General features: G+C 56.2%; 1 protein-coding gene across 2 annotated transcripts; it reads left to right on the top strand.

The window, feature by feature from the left end:
* Nucleotides 1-789: 789 nt before the first annotated feature.
* NTRK1 (neurotrophic receptor tyrosine kinase 1) lies at nucleotides 790-19756 on the top strand (the record flags this gene model as incomplete). Of its 2 annotated transcripts, XM_081224541.1 has the most annotated exons (17): nucleotides 790-1016; nucleotides 4138-4212; nucleotides 4488-4559; nucleotides 6426-6494; nucleotides 7226-7371; nucleotides 7621-7763; nucleotides 10087-10219; nucleotides 12410-12736; nucleotides 13174-13191; nucleotides 13361-13413; nucleotides 13693-13795; nucleotides 14285-14431; nucleotides 14761-14891; nucleotides 15091-15263; nucleotides 17544-17784; nucleotides 18143-18301; nucleotides 19571-19756. In XM_081224541.1, the coding sequence occupies 17 exons, from the start codon at nucleotides 805-807 to the stop codon at nucleotides 19754-19756; spliced, it is 2388 nt and encodes a 795-aa protein (XP_081080667.1). The 2 variants fall into 2 exon arrangements, with proteins under 2 accessions (XP_081080667.1, XP_081080668.1); XM_081224542.1 differs by lacking the exon at nucleotides 13174-13191 and having other exon boundaries at nucleotides 805-1016.
* Between the last annotated feature and the right edge of the window lie 4461 nt (nucleotides 19757-24217).

The raw sequence follows: 24217 nt of genomic DNA, 5'->3' as shown, positions 1-24217 counted from the left end.
CCTGCCCAGCCTGGGGGCCAGTGCCGGCTGGCTCGGGTCAGTGGCTGATGCTGGGTCGCCAGGCGCCGCGCAGTGGGGGCTGCAGACTGCGCCCCCACCCACCCAACCTCGGCGGAGCTCACACCTTTGCGCGCGGGCTTCCAGCGCCACCCTGTGGCCTCTCCTGGAAATCGGCGTCTCGGCTCCCGGGTCTCCATTCTCCGGCTGTTTGGGGGCAACACCTTCCCTTTCTGTCTCTTCTGTTTTCCTTCCCCAGGTCTTGCGTTTGGTCACTTGGGGATACCTTCCCATTCCTTTCTAGGCTTTAGAGAGTGTTTCCCCTAATTTATCCCAAGTGACATGCACAGTCCCTCAGGCACGCGTCCCGTGCGGAGTGAGATCTGAGGCCGGGAGCTGGCTAGGATGACCTGGACGGCAAGCTTTCCCAAAGCTCAGTCATCTCCCCTCCCCCCTAAATATAGCTTCTTTAGGCTGGAAGAAATAATGTATCAACTTCCCAGTTCCCCTACTCCCAGCAGACACCTCCGAGGAGTTCTGCGGCTGCCCTTCCGCGTCTCCTGGAGCTGGGGGGATCTTGGGGGAGTAGGCTGCCAGGGTGGGGGCAGAGTTGGGGACTTAGAAGAGGAGGGGGAGGGGTTGGAGTCAGAGGGGGCGGAGCGAGGCCGGGCGGGGGCCGCTGGCTCCGCCCTTTCCTGGCGGCTGGGTCTTTAACACTGCCCAGCGCACATGTCGCGGGAAGCCAGGCAGCCGCCGCTGGAAGCGCACAGACGGCTGCCCGGCCGGGGCGAGGCGGGCGCCGCCGCGATGCTGCGAGGCGGACGGCGCGGGCAACTCGGCGGGCACTGCCGGGCTACGGGGCCGGGCAGCCTGCTGGCCTGGCTGATGCTGGCATCTGCGGGCGCTGCACCCTGCCCCGATGTCTGCTGCCCCCACGGCCCTTCGGGGCTGCGCTGCACCCGGCCTGGGGCCCTGGATAGCCTCCGCCACCTGCCAGGCGCCGAGAACCTGACGGAGCTGTGAGTGTCTGACGGGCGAGGGGGCGCAGGGACAGGCGGGTATAGCAGTGCCCCGTGGGCACGGGCTCGCCGCTTGCTTGCTGGATCAGGTGGGGCGGGCGCGGCGGGAGGCTGATACCGTGCAGCCCGCGGCTGTGCCTCGGCTTTCCTCCGCTGCCCTGGCAGCCTCCGCAGTTACTGCCTGGAAGTTGGGCTCAGGGCAGCTGCGGTGCCAGCTTCGAGGAGAGGAAAGGGGGCTCTCTGTGGACCAAATCTGAGAGAGCCCAGCCTTCTAGAAACCGCTTTCTGGAGCTCAGCCAGGAGTCCACCCTCTGCCCTATGCAGGGGGTGGTTATCTGCAGAGACATCCCCCCGCCCCCCAGTTTGGCAGCCTCACCATTTCCCCTTTCCAGGGAGAAATCAGCCCCTCCCCCTTCCTTGTCATGACCAGGCAACACCAATTCTCTCTGGAATTGGGAATTGAACTGGAATAGGTGGGAGGCGCTGAGGAGCCATAGCTTGGTTGTTGAGCTCTCTTCTTCCCGCTTCCACCATCTCTTGTCCACACCACCTCTTTATTTGGATGTGGGAAATGAGAGCCCCACCTGGCTTCCCTCTCCCCACCCCATCTCCCTCACCACCCTTGTCTCCCTACTTTGGGCAGGGAGTCAGGGGCCTTGCTGAGAGACTCTCCTCCCTTCGGGACCGGAAACTAAGAGGAATCTCCAGCATTTGCAGTACTCTGACATCCTGCAGTAATTGGTTACAAAATACTCAAGTACTTTTTAGCAGTGGGTGAAACCTATGGGAGTATTCTGTACTTACTGGCCTAGAGGTACTCAAGTATCGCATGGTGGTGGCTGGAAAATACTTGAGTATTCTATGTGGCTGGCGGGGCCAGCAAGACTTCTAGAAGAAGAAAGGAACTGCTAGAATATTCTCCTCCTGTGGCCTGTGTGACAGGCTGGAAGGTATCTGAGGCAGGGGCCATCGATGTCTGGAAGTGACTTGAGCAGCCTGTGATAATCTGCACTGAGTTACTTGGGTATCTTGTGGTAATTAACAGGAAGGTACTTGATCTCTCTCCCTAATGGCCCTAGGGAGATGAGGAGGCAAGATGGCCTTGTCTTGGTCTGGACCTAGGTTTCTGCATGATGGAAGGGGGCCTGAGGTCCAGACTGCCACCCCCAGTCCCGTCCATTCATCACTCTGGGCCTTCAAAGCAGGGCCCAGGCTCCTGAATGCTCCCCATCAGCGCTCTCTTTTTCTGATTCCCTTCCAAGCCCCTAGTAGGTCCAGCTGGGGGAGTGGGGGGTGGGAAGTGTGGACAGGTTGGGGCTGTGGGGGTGGGAGGCATGCAGGGTGGTGAGCTGAGCTGTCCCTCTGGGTGGGGTGGCAGTCTAACCCCTGCCTCCACCTGCAAGGTCCCCTCCTCCTTCCTCACCCGGCAGAGCTAACGAGGAGATAATGGACTCGAATAGACAGATTGATTATGAATCCAAACGAATGAGGCAGCTTTGAGCACGCTGCCTGACAGTTTGCACACACCCAGCCACACTACGTTCTCACCCCCTCCCGGGGTCCCTATAGCTCTAGGTCCTTTGGGCAGGGGCTGGTGGGGGGTTGGCAGGACAGGGACCTACTCTCTCTCAGAGTCACTGGAGTTGTACTCCCGAGACCTCAGGGGACTGAGGACCTGATGCCTGGCTGTCCTGCAGGGGCCAAGTCTGGGAAGGGCTGGCGGGGAGGGGTCATTCAGCCTGGTCCTGGTTCCCACAATTGAGGAAAGTACATGGTAGAGGGGGAGAGTTCTGAGAACAGGCAGTGAGTCAGGGGCCCCTGTGTGTGGGGGAGGCAGGCCTGACGTGCCACTGCAGGGCAGCTGACTTCTCAGGAACTCCCTGGCGTGCCAGATCCAGAAGCTGGACAGGGCCTGGGGCGTCAGAAATCCCCCACCCCTGCATGTCTGCTTTTACTTCTTTCTTTCTCTTCTTCCCATCTTGCTTTCTCTGGCTCTCTGTGCTCTCTGTCCCTCTGTCTCCCTTTTCTTATCTGTCTCTCTCCTTGTCTGTCTGTCTCTGTCTCGCTGCCAGTCTCCTCCTGTCAGTCCTTCCTCCTAGGTGTCCCTGTTTTGCTATCTCTTTGTTTTTCTGCACCCTGCTCCCCACCCTCCGCCTTCCCATTGCCCTCTCACTGTGAAACACAGCCACTCGGTGCCTCTCCACTGTCCCCAACTCTGACTCCCTCCTCTCATTGCCCCTCTCCTCCTCCCTGGGTCCCTCCTGGGGCAGGGAGGGGCTCAAGGGGTCCCTGACTGACAGCCTCTATGCCTGTCACTCGCTTTGCTGAAAGATGGGGGGGCGATGGAGGGGTTGCTTCTTGAATGTGGGGAGGGACCAGCTATGAGGGGGAGAAGGTGGGGTGTGTGCGTGTGTGTCTGCGCGTGTGCGCGTGCACAGCAGTATGGGTGAGCCCAGACGGTGGCCCCTGAGCGGTGTGTTTGGGAGCGCATATTTACATGGCCACAGGGCTTCCTTTGTGCTGGGTGGGGCAGTGGCAGGGATGAGCGTAGGCCCTTTGTGGAAGCGAGCGTTTCAGCGCGACCCCCTATTGTTGAGCGTGTGCAGGAGAGGCTCTGTGTTTAAAAGCAGAACGCCAAGCTGCAAATGGACTTGTGTGTGTTTATGAGTGTGAGTATGCCCACACATTCTCACATGTGTGTGTGTGTGTGCGCATGAGAGTTGTGCAGCTATGTTTGTCCCCATAGGAGAGCGTGAGCATGCACATGGGCACACCTGGGGGTTCACGCATGCATGTGTGGACGTGTGTGAGGAGATGTGTCTCTGTGCATATGTTTACACATCTGTGTGTGTGCATGCTTGAGTGTGTGAGAGTGTGCATGTGTGGTGGTGTGGGGATGCATGCATGGGACGGTATGGCTGTGTGAGGTGGTGGATCTCCATGCATATGAGGATGCATGTGTGTGGGCATGCCTGTGCATGTGTACGCGTGTAAACAGGTTTTTGTGTGACCGGGTGCATGTGTGCACACGTGCATGTGATTGGGAGGGAGGGAGGTGGGTGGGTGTGGGAACTCGAGTGTGGGCCTGGGCCCCTGTGACTCCCATCCCCTCTCCCCACAGCTACATCGAGAACCAGCAGCATCTGTGGCAGCTGAAGCTCAGTGACCTGAGGGGCCTGGGGGAGCTGAGAAACCTGTGAGGGGCTCCACACAGGGCCTGGGGGACCAGAGGGTCAGGGAGGGCTCAAGGGGCCTGGGAGGGGCGTGGGAGGACCTGAGAGGCTGAGGATGGAGGGGCTGGCTGCTCAGTGAGCTCAGTGGTCTCAGGGGTCCAGGGTGGCTGAGAAAGCTTTGAGGAGGGTGGGGAGGGGTCCAGGGCTCAGCACGGGGGACCGGAGGGCTGGCATGGGCAGAGAGTGTGACCCAGGGGGGCTACGACTCTTGGTGTTGATCCTGCTGCACCCTCCCCAGCACCATCGTGAAGAGTGGTCTCCGTTTCGTGGCGCCAGATGCCTTCCATTTCACTCCTCGTCTCCGTCGCCTGTGAGTGGCCAGGGCTGGGCAGAGGGGGGTGAGAAGACACCTAGGCTTGGGTGGCTGATGGGCTTGGCCCTCCCCAGGGAACTGTTCTGAGGAAGGCCCCAGCCTGGCCAGGGAAGTCATTCCACCCGTTCTCCTGGGGCCTTCTTCTCATCCACTTCAGGGATGGCGGTACCCTCAGCTCCCACCCCTGCTAGCTGGAAGGTCCTTCTTGCTGTCTCACTTCCATGCTTCATGCTACAGGGACACTTCTCATAGGTGCCTGCCTCAGTTTTATTCCCAGGGCTCAGATATACAGCAGTCCAAAGGGAGCAAGGATCGGGAACAGGGCCCTGGGTTCTGGCCGGGACTCTATCTCCCACCTGCTCCCTGGCCCCTGGGATAGCCTGGGAGCTGGGGGATCAGATCTGCCACTCAGGTGTACTCCCCTGGGAGTCACAGCCACCCCTTCCGTAGAGGAGGGGGAGGGGCAAGGGTGGGCAGGAGACACCTCCAAAGGAGAGACCCTTGGAGTCCCTGGCAGCCCCTCTGAGGGTAGGAGTTCAGCTCCTCCCCTCACCACTGGCAGGTGGAGAGATGGGAAGTGTGGTGGGAACCTGCCGTTCAGAGTTGTGCTGGGTACTCTAAACTCTCTGTGCGTCCATGACTTAGCAACAATGACAGACAAAATGAGGTGATGTTACCCTCACTGACTGTGTACTAGGGCTTCAGTTAAAAATGCGTACTCAGTGACACCTCACGATACTTAGGTCAGTGGATCTTCACAATCAACCTGGTGAGAAAGGTAGTGTCATCTCAATTTTTTTTTTTTTTTTTTTTTTTTGTGGTAGCGGGCCTCTCACTGTTGTGGCCTCTCCCGCTGCGGAGCACAGGCTCCGGATGCTCAGGCTCAGCGGCCATGGCTCACGGACCCAGCCGCTCCGCGGCATGTGGGATCCTCCCGGACCAGGGCACGAACCCGTGTCCCCTGCATTGGCAGGCGGACTCTCAACCACTGCGACACCAGGGAAGCCCTGTCATCTCCATTTTATAGATGAGAATTCTGAGAATCAGACGTGTTCAGTTTCTGGGCTGAGGTCATGCAGGTGTAAGTGGCAGGACAGAGGCACACTCGGTTCTGTCTGGCGCTAAGGCGGGTATTCTTGGGGATCCCCCTGTGGTGGCCACTCTCCATCTCAGCCTCCACAACCTGAAAGACAGCTAGGCAAGGGGAGGGGTCAGGGCAGGCCCCTCAGAGGCAGAGGGTCTCCGGAGTGGCAGCCTGGTGCAGGGCACAGAGTCCTGGAGCTGGCCCCTCACCCAACTCCCTTTCTCCATCTCTACAGCTAGGGGGCTGGGGGCCTGGGGTCCCTTGCAGCCAACTTTCCTTAGTCCCTGAGGAGGGGAAAGAAGGAGGAGTGGGGAGGGAAGCCGGGGAAGGACTCTGAGATCCTCGGCACGGCATCCGTCCGGCAGGCAGCAAGGGAGTGTGGAGGCCCCGTGCTCCCCCTCCTCCTCTGGCCCCGTCCTGGGCTCTGTGGGCAGGCAGCACAGATGGAGCCCCTGCCCCCAGCTGGGGCCTCAGCACTTTGCCAGCTGGGGCCAAGGCTTGGGGAGGGGCAGCGGCTGTTCCCTCAGACCACCCCGCCTCCCTGGGGTCTGGGGAGGGGGTTCAGTGCGGTTAACCCTTGTTGTCCCAGGGAGAAGAGCGGGACTCAGAGAGCCCAGCCGGTGCCCCCTCTCCAGTGACTCGCGGGCTAGTTGTAGTTGCCGGGGCTGGGGTTGGGGAAGCCAGATGTCAGCTTCCTCCTGGATCCTCCCCTCCCTCACACTGGTCGGAGCGAGGTCGCTCGCTCACAGGGTCTGTCTGCTCTGTCTCAACTCCCGCAGGGATCTGTCCTTCAATGCTCTGGAGTCTCTCTCCTGGAAAACCGTCCAGGGCCTCTCCCTACAGGAACTGTGAGTGTGGGGACTTCCAGGGGCAAGAGCAGCAAGTGTGTGTGTGTGTGTGTGTGTGTGTGTGTGTGCCCTCGGGCACTTGAACCTCTGTGTGAAGGTATGTGTCGCTGTGTCTGTGTGGAACTTTGTGGGGGGGGTGTTCTCTCTGGGGACCGCGTGTTTGGCTGTCCACATGCATGCTTGTGAACCCCCCCATCAAAGCAGAAGCTTCAGGCCCACCCATTGACGTGTGATTGCCCTGGGCACATTTGGGGTGGGGGGTGGAGAGCTGGCCTGGACAACTGATTGTGTGTGTGCTTGGGGGGCTGGGGGCTGGCATGGTTCTCGGGGCCTGTGCACACGGGCACATCCGCCCACAGTGTTCATGGGATGGGTGGGACGGCAGTGGTCCACGTGTGTTTGGTGGGCGCCTAAGGCCTCTGGGTCACCCCAGAAGGCTGTGCCCTTCTCTCCTTGTCACCCTACTTGGAGCCCTCACCTGGCTTTTCACCCTGGGGAGCCCAGGTGAGGGAATTCCACGTAGCCCACAGCTGGCTGTCTTTGACTTTCGGCATTCTATTTCTTTCAGCAGTGTCTTGTGAGGGGGGTCCATGAGAGGAACTTCTCCCGTGTCCCCACTCCTTCACCTCTAGACAGTCCACCCTGCTGTCTAACTGCACTCCCTCTTGCTGTAGTACTTCCTTCACATCTGCCATTCCCCTGACTCTCTTGGTGTCCCCCACACCCACCAGAGTCCTGTCGGGGAACCCCCTGCACTGTACCTGTGCCCTGCTCTGGCTGCAGCGCTGGGAGGAGGAGGGGCTGGGCGGAGTGCGGGAACAGAAGCTACAGTGTCCCGGGCAGGGGCCCCTCGCCCTCATGTCCAACACCAGCTGCGGTATGTGCTGGAGGTGATGTGAGGGTCTGGGAAAGAGCACCGTGCTTGGGGAGAGGGCACTGGGCAGGGCTCAGGGGGTGAGCCCTGAAGAGGGACTGGGAAACGGGCATTGGCAAGAGCTGGGGGAAGCTGAAGGTTGGGGGGCAGGGGCAGGGTCTCTGAGGAGGGTGGGAGAAGGAGCACCACCCTTGGGCGGGGCTCGGAGGCTGCTCCCAGCTCTAACGCCCCTCGGGCATCCTGGGCCACCAGGTGTGCCCACGCTGAAGGTCCAGATGCCCAATGCCTCCGTGGACGTGGGGGACGACGTGTTGCTGCAGTGCCAGGTGGAGGGGCAGGGCCTGGAGCAGGCTGGCTGGATCCTCACGGAGCTGGAGGAGTCAGCCACGGTGATGGTGAGAAGCCCTCCACCGCCCGTGCCCCCATGCCCCCCTCCTGATTCGAGGCCTGCACAGAGCACAGGAGACAAAGACAGGGAAAGAGAGACAACAAATAAGAAGCACATAAAGGGTGAGGGATGGACAGAGATGGTTTAGACCCCTGGGACTAAGGCTTGTGCTGCTGGGCAGCCGCAGGCATGCACTTGCCCTCAGGCCAGGCCCTGGCCCAGCAAGGACCCCAGGCTCCACCGATCCGCCAAAACTTAGGTCCCCACTCTGAGATCACGGTGCTGGCCACAAGAGAGAGGGTCACAGAGCCCTCACATGTTGGAGCTGAGCAGGGGAACCCAACAGACCAACTCTCCCATCCACCTTCTTTCTAGATAAGGAAACTGAGAACCAGGGACAGGGTGCAATATTTGTGGTCCTGCACCCAGGCCAGTTCTTGGGGGCCTTTCGGTCATTTTCTGGAGATTCTGGAAGCAACATCCTCTTGAGTGTGTGATGAGCATATTAATAAAGGAGGCACAGGTCTGGTTCCAGCTCTCTCACTAATTAATTCTTGGAGTGACTTTTGGAAAAATCCCTCAACCTGCCTGCATTTTGGTTTTCTTATCTGTCAGCTGAGGAGGTAGATATGATGGCCTTCTGATGTCCTGCCTGCCTCTGGGCACTCTCTGGCCTCTATATCTCTTATCCAGATCGGTCTTTGGGCATCTTCCCAGGTCTTGCCCTTTGTCCTCAGGCTGGCGGCGGGCAACTGAGAGTAGCTGTAGTTGACTCAGGAGGCCTCATGGACAAGGTCAGCAGGGGCTGACGTTGGACTGTGCCCACCCTGAAAGCTGGCCCCTCATGGGTGGACACAGAGGGTCCAGTCCCTGGAAGGAGCTGGGTCAGTGAAAGCAGGGGTGTGGTGTTCAGTTTGGAGGCCCTCGCTTTGGGAGTGGAGTCAACCCCAGAATTGCTGGTGGCCCCTGGAACAATATTGAAGGAGGAACCACTGGACCCCTGAGCAGGGGGTCCAGACATGGTGGAGGGACCACAAGCCACTGAGTGGTTTCTCCTCTCCCAGAGATCAAATCCACTGAGAGTGAGTAATGGAAAAGGGGACAAGACAGAAGCAAGAGGCTGGGCATGACCATCTGTGGAGAGACCTTTGATAAGCTATCTGTTTTGGGAAGCTGCAGGTTTTTGCTTTTCTCTTTGGGAGCTTTACATGTTTGCTACCACTTCTGTTTTCTGGAGACTTCCTATAGAAAAGCCATAGCCTAACTGGGTTAAGTGGAGGGGAGGGGAGGCTGGTCCCCCTCAGGAGTGTGAAGGGTGGCAGAGCAGCTCAAAGGGAAGAGTTCATGGGACCCCATACCCCAGGGTGACTTGGAGGAGATGGGACAGCTGAGAGAATCTTAGGGCAGGGCTTCCCCTTGGGGTGGCTGGAACCCAGGCCTTGAATAAGAGGCTGCAGAGCTCTTCTGGAATCTTTGAACTCACATATTCCAGTGGAAGCCCAGAGAAACTTCACCTTTCGTTGTATTTATTCAAGGGATTCCACATTTACAAAATTTCCAGATAAATCAGATTTGTCCACTACTTCATCTATGTTCATCATTTTATGAAACTAGCTTTCTAAAATGTCAAAAGATCATTTTGTTTACCTCTTCAGCTTACAAAATAAGAAAATCTTGGTTTAGCAAGATTAAGAATTGTCTTAAGGCCGTATAACGTCCATGGTGTCTTAGGAAGAGAATCTGAATCTGATTCAGTCTTTTGATGATGATTCAGAACCAAGTCACTTAGCTTCTCTCTAACTTCACTCTCTTTTTCCATCTGCCAAAGGTAGTCATCATGATTCTACCGTTGCTTCTAACTGCTGCCCTGTTACCAGCACCATCTCTTTGTTTCTGATCTTCCTTGGGCTGAGACTGAGTTTCTTAGAACTATGTGTAAAACAAGAATGAGTAGGTGGTGAGGTCCTAGCTGGTTTTCCAATTAGTTGTGCATATGTAGTACTTGGGATTTGTGACATCTATTTAGCTGTTTAGATGGGTGGTTTTATGGCTTGGGGTACTTTGTGCCTATTTTGAGGTTATTGGTTGTGTTCTAGATTTTTCAGATCATTAAACAAATGATCCAGGAGAATCTGCAAACAAGCTCTAAAGGAGGGCCATTCTCTGCTATATTCTCTCCCACACCTTTTTCCTTCCCCTCCCTCCCAGCCTTTCTCCCTTTTCCATCTGGGCCAGAGGGGGTCCCCAAAGACATCAGCTCCAGCTGCCCTGCCTCCAATCCCAAGCTAGCTGAAGCTTTTCTTGATTTTCCCCTTTCTTCTCTGACCCAGCAATCTGGGAGTCTGCCGTCCTTGGGACTGACCCTGGCCAATGTCACCAGTGATCTCAATAGGAAGAACGTGACGTGCTGGGCGGAGAATGACGTGGGCCGGGCTGAAGTCTCCGTCCAGGTCAACGTCTCCTGTGAGTCCCAATGACTGCCCCTGTGCCCACCCCCATCCCTTCTTCCCTGAAAAGAGCATGTGAGCGTGGGGGGCTGCAGGAAAGGAGTGGGATGTGTGTGTCCACAGCTGCTCCCTCCCAGCTGTTTCCAGATTCCCATGAAAACCTGATCCTCCTCCTTTGAGGGAAGTCCTGGGGGCTCGTCAAGGCCAGAGGGCTGGAGATAGATTTATTTTTGGCCCCTGCCCAAGTCTTGCTACCTGAAGCCCTCAACACCAGCTGCCTGCCCGTTCTCACTGCTCTGCTGTATTTCTTCATGTCCGTTCCTCCTTAGAACTTTTGCCCTACATCCTAGTTTTATTTTTTTTAATTTTAATTAATTAATTATTGATTGATTAATTAATTAATGGCTGCGTTGGGCCTTAGTTGCGGCACTCGGGATCTTTCATTGCGGTGGGCGGGCTCTTCATTGCAGCGTGCTGGCTTCTCTCTAGTTGTGGCCCGGGTTTAGTTGCCCCCCTCAGCATGCGGGGATCTTAGTTCCCCCATCAGGGATCGAACCCGTGACCTCTGCATTGGAAGGCGGATTCTTAACCACTGGACCACCAGGGAAGTCCCTACATCCTAGTTTTAAAAGAAGAAATTCCCCACCTAAGTTCCCTTTAGGCTTACTGCCTAACTTCCCTAGGTCTGCCACAAATTATTTAAAATCTTCTATGTTATATAAATTTTTCTTCTTGTGAAACATAACATACATAGATATGTACATAAAACGTATACACCTTAAACAGCAATTATTCTTACCAGCAGTTCAGAAGACACTCTCTTCCTCTCCCCATTCAGAACCCCATCCTTCTCCTCCACCCCATCCTGACTTTTATGATAATCATTTCCTTGCTTTAAAAAATAATTTTAGGGCTTCCCTGGAGGCACAGTGGTTGGGAGTCTGCCTGCCGATGCAGGGGACACGGGTTCATGCCCCGGTCAAGGAGGATCCCATGTGCCGCGGAGCGGCTGGGCCTGTGGGCCGTGGCTGCTGGGCCTGCGCGTCCGGAGCCTGTGCTCCACGACGGGAGAGGCCACAGCAGTGAGAGGCCCACATACTGCAAAAAAAAATAAATAAATAATAATAATAATTTTACACACGTATGCTTCTCTATCAATATGGTTGAGTTTTGTCTGTTCTTGTACATTATATAAATGGAATCATACCTCGTATTATTTTGTGTCTAGTTTTTTCTGCTCAACATTTTTTTTTTAAGATTTATTATTTATTTTATTTATTTTGGCTGCGTCGGGTCTTAGTTGCGGGATCTTAACAGGATCTTTGTTGAGGTATGAGGGATCTTTCGTTGACGTGTGTGGGTTTTCTGTTTCTAGTTGTGGCCCGCAGGCTCCAGAGTGCTTGGGCTCTGTAGTTTGTGGCACGTGGGCTCTCTTGTTGAGGTACGCTCAGTAGTTGTGGTGCATGAGCTTAGTTGCCCTGCAGCATATGGAATCTTAGCTCCCTGAGCAGGGATTGAACCTGCGTCGCCTGCATTGTAAGGCAGATTCTTTACCACTGGACCACCAGGGAAGTCCCTCAACATTATTTTTGTAAGATTCGTCCACGTTAATGGGAGTAACTATTAGTTCATTCAGTTCACTGCTGAGTAGTATTCCATTGCATGAGTGCTGGCTGGAATTCCAGTATCAGTTGTGAGTGTGTATGTAGGTATATATATATTTTCTATTATTGAGGGGCTTTTGCTTCTTTCAGGTTGGGTCTATTTCAAACCCATAACTTTTTTCAAAAGGTTTTAAACTGTATATATATATATATTTTAATATATATTTGTTTGATGTTTAGGCCCCCTTCCTGATCTTTTTAGGCTTGATTACACTTAATTTTTCTAGATCCCTCATCCAAAAGACTCCATGTCTAATTTCCATAAGCTGGTACCCTACTTCTCTAGGACTGTTACTTATTTTCTTTAAAGCCACCACTTAAGTTTTTTAAGCTTGGGTTTTATATACCTGCTGCCTGATTTATTTCAGATTTACTGTCAGCTTTCTTCAAAACGTCTCTCCTTATGAATCTCTTAGGGCCTGCTGACCAGTTTCTCTTAGGCCTACCCCCTGATTTCCAGCTATACACTCCCACCCCCACCTAGGATTGGTCAGGTCTGTAGCTGCTTCCAGACTCTCTCTGTCCCCCTCTCTGGCCCACAGTCCCCGCCAGTGTGCACCTGCAACCAGCAGTGGAGCAGCACCACTGGTGCATCCCCTTCTCAGTGGACGGGCAGCCCACGCCCTCTCTGCGCTGGCTCTTCAATGGCTCTGTGCTCAACGAGACCAGCTTCATCTTCACCGAGTTCCTGGAGCTGGCAGCCAATGAGACCGTGCGACACGGCTGCCTGCGCCTCAACCAGCCCACCCACGTCAACAATGGCAACTACACGCTGCTGGCTACCAACCCCTTGGGCCAGGCCGCCGCCTCCGTCATGGCCGCCTTCATGGACAACCCTTTTGAGTTCAACCCTGAGGACCCCATCCCCGGTGTGAGGGCCACCCTGAACCCTGCCCCCTCTCCCTGGGTTCCACCTGGGTACAGATCCAGGTGTCCAGGGATGCCTGGCCCACTTCCTGCTGTGATCCTGACCTCAGAAGTTGGAGTGCCTGGTCTTGGACAGAAAGGAGCCTGGGGTTCTGGTGTCCAGCTCTGTGCTGTCCTCCTTTGCCCCTGCCTCCCCCAAACTCCAGGAGTCCTGAACCCCTGAGCTCTTCCATTCACTTGGGCTGGCTGAAGAGAGAGCCACGCACCAGGGCATCCCTGGCCCAGCTGGAAAAGGGCCAAGTGCATCTTCTCCCTTGAGGTCCAGCAGCTCCACCTCCCCATCCCAGCCCCACCCAAGAAGGGATGAGTCCCAGAGGGGGAAGGGGACGCGCTGCTCTTTTCCCCATCTGATTGCTTTCTCTCCTCCCTCCTGCTGCAGTCTCCTTCTCGCCAGTGGGTGAGTAGCCCAGGCTGGAGGGCAGGTTCTGTCTGGTCCCTGGAGCTGCGGCTGGGGCAGGGGGTACAGTTAACCTGATCCTTGGGGGGTCAGCTGGGGCCAGGGTGGGGAGTCGGTAGAGGAGACAGTGTGTGCCAAAGCCTATCCTTCCTGCCCTGTGTCCCCATAGACAGCAACAGCACATCCGGAGACCCAGTGGAGAAGGATGAAACACCTTTTGGGGTGAGCGTGGGAAGTGGAAGCTTGTCCAGGACTTTAGGATCAGGAGGCCGGGCTAGAGGCTCATCTGCATGTCATTTCTGGTCAGAGCACAGAGATCAGTAGAATCTGGCCTGAGCTTAATCAGCCTCCTTCACAGCCGTGACTTGGGGGCCCCAGGGGAGGAGGAGGCAGGTCTGGGGGCCTGGCTCTGGGCATCTATGCAGGATGGAGAAACAGTTTGCTATGGGGGAGCTCTGAGAGTGCAGACAACCCCCAAATCTGACCACCCCACACCCTCAGGTCTCCATGGCCGTGGGTCTGGCTGTTTTTGCCTGCCTCTTCCTTTCTACGACATTTCTTGTGCTCAACAAATGTGGACGGAGGAACAAGTTTGGGATCAACCGTGAGTTGGGGAGCTGCAGAATGGCTGTCTGTCAGTCTGTCCATCTGGCTTTGTTTCCTGCTGGGTCTTCCCCACTCTGTCCACTGTGTGAGGGCCTGTGCACACGTGGAGTTCTACAGAGTGTGTGTTTGGGGTATACGAGGACTGGCTATGGGGCTTGTGAATATGAGTGTGTCGGTGCTGGAGCTGGGGTAGTTTCAGAGGTAGCATCTGCTAATTGGTGGCTGGATTGTAGTCAAACACTAAGTGGGTCTGGGAGGTCTGGGCTCTGCGGGGGGGCAGTGGGGGGTTCTCTGGTGGCCCACGGGGCCTGGGGTTGGACAGGAGCCAGACAGAGAATGGCCTTAGTGCCTCCCCTTCCTCCTGCCTGCTGTCTTGCTTCCTAGCTCTTCCGTTCCTCCCGTGCAAGTTATGACACCCGCAGCCTGACAGGAGCTAGAGTGTGTGCCTGGGCTGTGACCCTTCCATGTGACTGTGTCTCCTCCCCAGGCCCCACCGTGCTGGCTCCAGAGGATGGACTGGCCATGTCCCTGCATTTCATGACATTGGGTGGCAGCTCCTTGTCTCCCAGCGAGGGCAAAAGCTCTGGGCTCCAAGGCCACATCATTGAGAACCCACAGTACTTCAGTGATGCCTGTGAGGGGCTGGGTCAAGGGTGCGGGCGAGCCTGTGTGTGTGTGTGTGTGTTTGTACATGTGTGTGTGCATGTGTAGGAGCCCCTGTGTGTCATTGCCTTTGCCCACCCCAGGCCTGAACAAGCCTTCCCTCCCACCCCGCTGCCACCCATGTCCACATCATGTCATGGGGCTTGGTGAAGGTGTGAAGGCTCACTTTCAGTGTCCATCCTTCCCTTTGCCTGGCACACCCTGTGCAGAGCACAGCCCTGCTGGACAGTCCTGTCCTTGGCCCTGTCCCATCCTTCCCAAGACTGGGGCTCTTGTCTGACCCTGCAAGCCCCCCGACAGGTGTTCGTCACATCAAGCGCAGAGATATCGTGCTCAAGTGGGAGCTGGGCGAGGGCGCCTTTGGGAAGGTCTTCCTAGCTGAGTGCCACAACCTGCTGCCTGAGCAGGACAAGATGTTAGTGGCCGTCAAGGTAAGACCTTGGCCATGTGATATTGCCGGCCCGGGCCCCCCTCCCAGAGCACCATCTTTCCAGGATGGGGTGCTCAGGCTGGTGGGTGGGAGGCTGAGGTCTGGCATGGTTCATGACTTGGGGGTGGATGGGTCACCTTGGACGTGGGGAGGTCAAGGCTGGGCCCTCACCCGGGCCTGTCCCTGCCCCTGCCATCCAGGCGCTGAAGGAGGTGTCTGAGAGCGCCAGGCAGGACTTCCAGCGGGAGGCCGAGCTGCTCACCATGCTGCAGCACCAGCACATCGTGTGCTTCTTTGGCGTCTGCACCGAGGGCCGCCCGCTGCTCATGGTCTTTGAGTACATGAGGCACGGTGACCTCAACCGCTTCCTCCGGTATGAGGGCCTGGCCCTGGCGCTGGCCCCTGGCCCGTCGTCCCTTCCCTACAAGCACATCCCTGCTTGTCTGCTGAACTGCAGGGGGTGGGACACCAAGAAGGAGCAGGAAGGCCCTGTCCACAAGGCAAATGTGAGGCAAATGTGTGAATGTGAGGAGACTCCATGCGGAGGACAGAGCGGCAATGTCAGGGAGGTTGCCTTAGCAGAAGTCACGAGCTGAATCTTCAGGATGGGTGGGCTTTGCAGAGAGTGTGTGCACTTGCGTGTGGCACACAGAAGCCAGGCCTGTAGGAGGTGGCCGTTTTGATAACTATGATAACAGCAATAACAGACATTTATCAGGCACTTTCCACGCTCCAGGCACTATGCTCTATATTTTATAATTCATTCTAATTATGACTGTCTGTGCTTATACATATATGTCTGTATAATAATATAAATGTATATTTATTTTTCATAGTCTCCTAGCATATATGGCAATTTATACTTGAAGAAAGTTACCAAAAATTCATTTCTTTGGCTTTGGACAGAACAACTCTGATATGTTAACTAATTTGTACTGATAATTTTAATAACTTCAAGAAATGTACCCATTTCTCAGATGAGGCTTAGAGAGGTTAAGTGACTTGCTCAAGGGCACACAGGTAACAAATGGTCCAGGGAGATGTGACCCCAGGCGGAGCCCTGCTCTCAACCCCTGACTGTGATGGTCACTTATTCCCTTCGTCGAGTCCTCCTCTGATGAGGTGGACCCCCTGTGAGTTTGGGGCAGTGTGAAGGCAGGGAAAGGGCCAGGATTTGGAATCAACTGTGACTTATTATCTGAGACTACTTTGCCAAGTAGATTTCCTCTCTGGCCTCAGTTTCCCTACCAGTAAGAGGGACAACGGGGGACTGTGGTTCTGGATGAGTGTGTTTGTACAGCTGATGGTAGTGATTTGGTCTCCAAACATTCCTTTGGGAGTGACAGGTCATTCATGTAGCCAGGTCGCAAAATTCAGCTGGGAGAGACCCCAGAGTATGAGCTTATCTTGAGCATGGGGAGGAGCCTGTGGAGGATGTGGAGCGGGAAGGAGGTGAGGGCAGACCTGAGGTTAAATGTGGAGGTGAATTGGCTCAGAGGAACCCAAGTCAAGAGGAGGCCAAAGAGGAGCCCTTCCCCTTACTCACCAGATGCGGTGTGGGCTCTGTGCTAGGGACCGGATGCAAGCCAGGATCCATCTGGGGTCCAGGATGGAAGAAAAGCAGCTTTATATAGTGGACAGAGCACGGGGAAACCAAAGGAGGGAAACATGAGATCTCCTAGATGAGTCTGGAAGACTTCCCCTAGGAGGGGCCTATTTCTATTTCTCCTCGCCTCTGGGCCTCTACCTCTGCCTGGTACACTGGGTCTCCTTCCCAGCCCCTTCACCCACCCCTATCCCCGACCCCTTCAAGTGGCTTACCCACCTCCCTTCCCAAGGGCTTGAGTATCAGTTTAGATGTCTCTTCTTCCAGGAAGCCTTCCCTGACTTCTTCCATCCCTACCCTGAGAGCCCATCAGGTGCCCCCCACACTGTACTGCTGTAACCTGTTTATCTGCATACTACCCTCCACTGTAGCTCTGGTGCTTGGCACATTGGAGATGTTACCTGGAATAAGTGAAGAAATAAATTGTTGAGGAGAAAGTTGGCCAGTAGGAAAGGGCAGTACTGACAAAACCATCAGCTCAGACAGCTTCAGAAGAAGGAATATTTGGAGAATGGAGATGAATGATCAGGGACTGGTCTAGAGGGATGGCTGTGGGGAGGAGGAGGGCATCCTGGAAACCTTTGGAAGGAAGGCTGGATACCGAGGGCAAAGGTGAGAGAGGCAGGAATCAAGGACTACCAGATTTCAGGCTCACAGCCTGGGTGGGGGATGTTCCCTTCATTGAGGCAGGGGCAGGCCTGGGGGACGATGCTGAGCATCTTCGCAAGAGCTGAGTCGGAGGTGTACCCGGGCAAGAGATGTAGGGGCCAGTGGGCAGCTCCAGTGGGCTTGGAGTTCAAGGGGGCTGCCTGAGAAGAAGGCATTAATGTGGAAAGTGTGGGCACCAGTGGAAGCTCTAGAGGTGGGGCACACCAGCCGGCCCCCATCCCGGTCCCTCCAGACAGCTGCCTCCCCTGTTCTTTCCTTCCTCCATTCCCTAAGTCCCTTCCCCTACCCCCCAACCCCCAGCTCCCTGGGCTCCCTTCTCTCAGGCTCCTGGGGGTTCTCTCCTCCCAGCCTATCCTTCTCCCTCACTCTTTCTCGAAGGTCCCACGGGCCTGATGCCAAGCTGTTGGCTGGCGGGGAGGACGTGGCTCCAGGGCCTCTGGGCCTGGGGCAGCTGCTGGCCGTGGCTAGCCAGGTTGCCGCGGGGATGGTGTATCTGGCGGGTCTGCACTTCGTGCATCGGGACCTGGCCACGCGCAACTGTCTGGTGGGTCAGGGACTAGTGGTCAAGATCGGCGATTTCGGCATGAGCAGGGATATCTACAGCACCGACTATTACCGCGTAAGTCTTTCACCCCGACCCCTCCCACAGCATCCAAACTGTAGACACGCTAATGCCGAGTCCCCCTCTGGTGCCTGCCCTTGCTGGGCATGCCTTCCTCTTCCTCAGGCAGTGTGGTGTCTGAGACTCTCTAGCTCTGATTTTTAACCCTCCTCCTACCCCCTCGGCCCCCAGTGCAGGAGGGTCTGTCTCCACTATCACGGAGGGAAACGGCACCATCGGTTTTTCCCTTTTAGCCCTGGGCGGGTGAGCCACTTCTATTTATTTTTAATGATGGGACTGGGGGCGGGTCCGCGTCAGGAGAGGCTGTCCGCGGTGGGCGCCCGCAGGAAGTGACGCAGCGCCCGCACGCCGGCAGGTGGGAGGCCGCACCATGCTGCCTATCCGCTGGATGCCACCTGAGAGCATCCTCTACCGCAAGTTCACCACCGAGAGCGACGTGTGGAGCTTCGGCGTGGTGCTCTGGGAGATCTTCACCTACGGCAAGCAACCCTGGTACCAGCTCTCCAACACAGAGGTCAGCCCCGCTCCATGGGTCATTCCCTGCCGGCCACCCTTTCCCCGCTCCTTCGGGTCGCTTTTTCAGGAAATTCTGTCCCCTTCTGCCCCTCATCCCACTGCCGGCAGGCCGGGCACCCATCCAGCATGACACTGCTAACACTGCTCTCTCCACCCCAACCCTGTTCTTTTCTCACATTCTTCCTTCTCCTATTCTAACTGGCTCCTGGGGGAACCTCAAAGCACTTATAAATGGAGCCCAGACCTCCATCCCTAGCTGCATTTTATAGACCTAGTAGGCATCATCAGGGTGAAAGGGAGAGGCATGGAAAGAGGAACACAGCACGAGAGGGCCTGATGCTGCAGCAGGAAAGCTGGAGGTTAGACTGTAAGAAGGATGGTTCTACACCTCCCCTTGCGCTCCTGGCTGGACACAGGTGTTCCCTCTCCCAGAGCAGCTCCCCCCACCCCCTCCTTGGCTCGCAGCTGTCAGTTTCCATTTCTCCTCCTAATGCAGTCTGCTCCCTGAAGGCTGGTGGCGTGGGAGAGAGGGTTATAGATTTTAATTTTCTCAAGCAGTGAGAGAAGGAATGGAATTAGTGCCGCCCATAACCCAAGCCCTCTAATGGTGAGGGAGGGAAGAAGGGGGGAAGAGACTCCAGGCCCTTCAAGCATCTCCCTGCCACAGTCTCTCCTTCTTTGGATCCCTTAGCTGCTCTTGCAGTCCTTCCTGTAGTTTAACTTTGATCTTTCCTGCTGCAGTTTTCTTTTAAGAGCAGCTAGGTCCCCACAGAGTGGCACCTACAGAAGAGAAGAAAAGTGGGGTTGCCCTCCACCTTAAAATGCAAGCCAGCCACTTTTCAAGGCCTTTACCTGCAACCCTGCTCTGTTTTCTTTTTGCCCTCTGGAGCCGAGAGATGGAGAACCCTTCCCTTCATCCATGCAGCCCTCAACACTAAACTGATGGATTTGGCAAATGCCTTGGCCCCTCCCCTTCCTTAGCCCACCTGGCAAGTCTTCCTAGGGTCTGATTCCAGCCCTTCGGGATACAATTCTACCCCAGCCCAACCCTCCCAGGGTCTCTCTAACTTTAATCCTTCCACTGCTCAGTGTCAGAGTAGAAAGGAATCTCGGGATTCACTGCATCCTTTCAGATTATCACGAGGCCCAGACATATCGTATGACCTGCCTTGGGAGCTTCAATGAGGCAGAGGCAGTGCTGGGTCTGGCCTCACTCTCCTGCCCCCAGCCCAGTGTGCCCTCTTCTCTCTCCCTCTGGTGGCCCCAGGCGATCGAGTGCATCACGCAGGGACGTGAGCTGGAGCGGCCGCGTGCCTGCCCACCGGAGGTCTACGCCATTATGCGAGGCTGCTGGCAGCGGGAGCCCCAACAACGCCACAGCATCAAGGATGTGCACACCCGGCTGCAAGCCCTTGCCCAGGCGCCTCCTGTCTACCTGGATGTCCTGGGCTAGGAGGCTGGCCCAGGGGCTGGGGCTGGGTAGCCGGAATACTGCAGCCTGCCCTCAGCGACCCCCATGGCTCCCAGCAGCCCCAGGGTGATCTCAAAGCATCTAACTCACCCTCAGCATGCGGGAGGGGACAGGTGGGGTCTGAGAGCGGAGGATGTTCCTGCTTCTCTAGGCAGGGTTCCGCCATAGCAATTATATTTATTATCCCTGGGCTGTGTCTCTTGCCAATTCTTGGGATGATGTCGTTCTGGGAGGGGGTTATTGGGGCTCTCTGGGACCCTCCCCCTCTCTGCTTAACCTCAGCCACGTACCCCTGCTGCATGAAGCTGTCACCTCCACCTCGTAGTTGTGGTTTTTGCCTCCCAGTCCCATGGTCATCCTGTCCGCCTGGTGGTGAGGCAGCCTCAGGTCAAGCCTCCCGGACCTTCAGACCCTAATTGCCTGTGTCTGTATTTCATTCAGGAAGGCTGCAGTAGGAGGGATTGAAGGTAGATGTGGAGGTGGACAGGATGGAAGCATTGGTGGGGTGAGTGTTCCTTGTATTGGTGTGCCCAGAACAGAGCAAGCACACAATACAACAAAAGGTTGAGAAAGAAAAGGGGGGGACGGCTTGCGTATGTGGGCGCATGTATGCATGAGAGCGCACGTGCGCGTGCATGCGCACGTGTGTGTGTGTGTGTGTGTGTGTGTGTACATGTGGCAGGTACAGGGAAGGAGTAGGATAAAGGAATGGTTGAGGGCAGCAGGACCCCTTGTTCCTTCCCCTCTGTCACTCTTCTTGGCTCTAAGTTCTTTGAGATCCATACCTGGAGGCCAGGAATTGAGCAAGGTGGCTATTTCCTAAGGACCAAGCCATCTCCCCATTCCATTCTGCCCGAGGGAGGAGGTAAGCTCTCCCTTCCCCTCTGTCCCTTGAAACACCACTGGCCCGAGGCCACCACTGGCCCGAGGCTGGGTGAGGTCCCCCATCCCAGAACCTGGGCCCTGCCCCCATCTTCCTCACCCTGGAGCCAGGGAGGAGCAATTTCCTCCCACCCTCAGCCCCATCACTTCCAATCACCTGCCCAGCTCCTGCAATAACCCACGCTCCCCATGGCTCCTCAGGGCTAATGGCGTGGCTGTCTCATGTCCCTGGGTGCCCAGCTCTCCCCACCCGGTGATTCAATCTGGGTCTTATCACCCCTAGGCCTAGCCCGATGGTGTCTGCCTCTTGTCCAGGCTGGTTAGTGCTAATGGAGGTCTGACTCAGGGCTGCGGGCTGATTGATGCGGGGGTCTGGTCCTTGAGGGCCAAGTTCAAAGGCCCTCCTCTCATGCCCTGGGCTGAGTGGGGCTGATGCTGCGCCACCCCCGGGAGGGAGGGCTTCAGCAGAAGTGATTGGGAGGAGAGGAGGTTGGAACGTGCTGGGAGAGATAGGGTCAGGGGATCAAATCCAATAGGTGAACCCAGAGACAGTGCAAAGAGAGAGACAATGCAGACACAGAGAGGGACAGGACCTAAAGACGTGGAGACAGGCTGAGAGACTGTCGAGAGGGTGCAAACAGAGAAGGAGAAAGAGACACACAGACGGATGGACACAGATGAAGAGACAGAGGTGCAGATGAGTGACGTAAACAGACACAGGTGGGACAAGCAGCTGAATCAGAGTGTCCTGCAGAATAGCGTGGCCTCCTTGGAGGGTGCCTTCTATCTCACCCACACTCCCATCCTCCCCACCTCCTCAGGCCCCTTGAGCCTGTCTTCAGGGCCGAGGAGGGAAGTGGTACATACTTCCAGCTTTGGAGACTCTGTGGGTAGAGGCGTAGGGGGCCTGGGGTTTGGCCTACATTGTGCATCACTGAAGCAGAGGGGATGGAGGTCAGGTGGCCGAAGGAACCCGCCAGGGCATGTGGAGCGTTACCAAGGTCGAGAGCATCAGAGTCTCAGAGGCTCTTAAAACCACAGCTGGAGGTATTGCTGGAAAAGCTGGACAGGTGAGGTGAGGGGTTCTGGGAACAAGGTTAGGACAGGGAAAGGAAAATGCTGGGAGACTGTGGGAGAGGGAATTGGATAGCTTTCATCGATCTGGGAACAGGAGCTTAAGCCAGTGACTTTGATTCCTTCAGGCAATCGGGGCCTGGGGCCTTGTCCTGGGTGGTAAGGAGGGAGCTTGCACCCACTTTGCCAGCTTCATGGCCTAAGAGCCCCCGTAGTCCGTTCCCTTCGTTGATGGGCACGTAGATGAGCACGTTGACAGGCACACCAGCCTACCCTACACAGCCAGGCGTGCACATGCAAACGTGTACACACATGGCACCTCCCCCCTCCCCGACTCATAACTGTTGGATCCCATTGTCTTTAATGGTGCTCCCCCTCATGCCACTGTGACACATGCCCCATCCCTGTTAATTACCTCCTGGCTGTGCCAAGTCCATTAACTGCCACGCCCACCCCTGCCACACACACACCAGGGGCTAAGCACCAGCTGAGATGAACGCCTGCAGGGGGATCAATGGAATGGGGCCCTGAGGACCCCATGGGGAGCTGGGACAGGGACAGCCACCTGAGGCTGTGGGGATCAGACGTCTGAGTCCCCCAGACCTGGTGTAGTTCCCCCTCTACCCCTCCCTCTCAGAGATAGGTGTCTCGGTTGGGAGACACAGGCTCAGATGAGGTGGTGGATACTGCAGGAACACCCAACATTGAGGAAAGAACCCAGAACTCCCCTGTCTAAGGAAGCTTCTGTCAGCATCTCCACAGGGCTCTGGAGAGAAGGAATCAGTGATGCAGAAGCCAGTGTGGCTCCCCAGGGGCCCCCAGCAGGGGGGATGGGCTCTCTACAGAACCCAAGGGTCCAAGCCTTCCAAGGCTGACCCCCTCAGCCTTCCTAACCAGCCTCTGCCTCTTTCCTGTCTGCTCCCTTGGGGGCTGGATTCCCGACAGGAGGGCGGAGCATCTGTTCAGGTTTCCAGGAACAGTGCAGGCAGAGGGCTGGGGCAGCCTGGGTGGACAATGTCCTGTCCTGTGTCCCCTTGAACCACCAAGCTAAAGAGAGGTCCTAGAGAAATTCCAGACTCCATAGGCCCTGGACTCTCTAAGTACCAGCTGGAGAAAGCCTGTTTTGCCCAATTCCTTACGTGGCCTTAGACAGGCTGTCCAATGAGAGAGGGGCTGACAGTCCTGGGAGGAGCCAGGACCCAGAAACCCCAACTTTCAGTCTACAGCCAGGCCGAACCACCCGAGGAGAGTGAGGACTCCACAGCTCCAAGCATCAGTCCCCTCCCAGATTCTCTCTCTGTCCATCCCCGCCCCCGTCCCCGCCCCCCACCAGCTCTGACAGACTCCAGTGCTAAGATGGAACGTTTGAGCAGCTCTGGCTCTGGGGCAGTGGGGAGAGAGACCTGGAGCCAGGAGATGGAGAAAAGACAGGGCCAGAGCTGCCAGAAGAGCCCACTAAGGGGCAAAGACAAGGAGAGAGGGGGCAGCCCGGAGCAGTGCAGAGAAACAAGAGGTGCGTGCATAGGGCATGGAGAAAAAAGCAGAGAGCCCCAGCTTCGGCCCAGAGCCCTGGGGCAGCGTGTTTTACTCTGAGCCCTTGGACCAAGAGGCTCTTTAACACCCCCTCCTACTTAGCTGGGTCCCTTCCTCTTTTTCCAGGGCTTGGTTCCCTGGAGATCAAGCTTCTAGACTCTGCAGCCAGGGTGCCTGGTTCTGTACCTACCAGCTCTGTGATGCTGAGCAATTTACACAGCCTTTGTGTGCCTTAGTGTCCTCCTCTACAAAATGCAGATAATAATAGCACTAATCTCCTAGGGTCACTATGAGATTTAAACAAGTCTCACGTGTAAAGCTTTTCCAATGAGGCCTGGCCTGTGGTAGGTGCTATATAAATGTTTGCTGTTTTCATTCCTCTCTTTCCTGCACTTCCTCCTCCTTTTCCACCTCCTTCTGTCTATCCTATGACAGGCTTTGAGCACCCCAGTCCCAGGCCTGGCCCTGGTCTTTGGGGTGGGATAGGCCAGGCTGGCAGGAAGAATATTTTGGGGTGATAGTGCTCACAGAAGAGAAGCTCTTGTCCCCTGATCCAAACCACCCCCTCCAGCTGCACCAGCTTCAGAGAGGTCTAGCCTGGCTGTGAAGTGTGTGAGGGAGGAGAGGGCTTCTCTCACCCTCTGAAACCCCATGGGCTGTTGGTCTCTGGGGATGCCCCCAATGGGCCCTGGTGGAGGATGGGCCCTGGGTCTGCAGGGATGGCAGGGCCAAAGCGGCCCCCACTTACCGTCCCATCAACTCCTGTCCCTCAACTCTCTGACGTCCCCCAGTGGGAATTCCCCTCCCGGCTCACCTCCTCTGGGAAGCCCTCAGGGGTTACTTGGACCTCGGTGCCCCTGTAGGGTGCTTCTAAGGTCACAAATCCTCCCAGACTCTGAGTCAGGTCTCCAGTGTATACATCCAGGAGTGGAAAACATGCTTCTGAGGCTTTCT

This window comes from Mesoplodon bidens (assembly GCF_964165515.1).
Source record: "Mesoplodon bidens genome assembly, chromosome: 2".
Lineage (NCBI taxonomy): Eukaryota > Metazoa > Chordata > Mammalia > Artiodactyla > Ziphiidae > Mesoplodon > Mesoplodon bidens.
The sequence above is the reverse complement of the archived record's forward strand: the minus strand, read 5'-3'. Positions and strand labels throughout refer to the sequence as shown.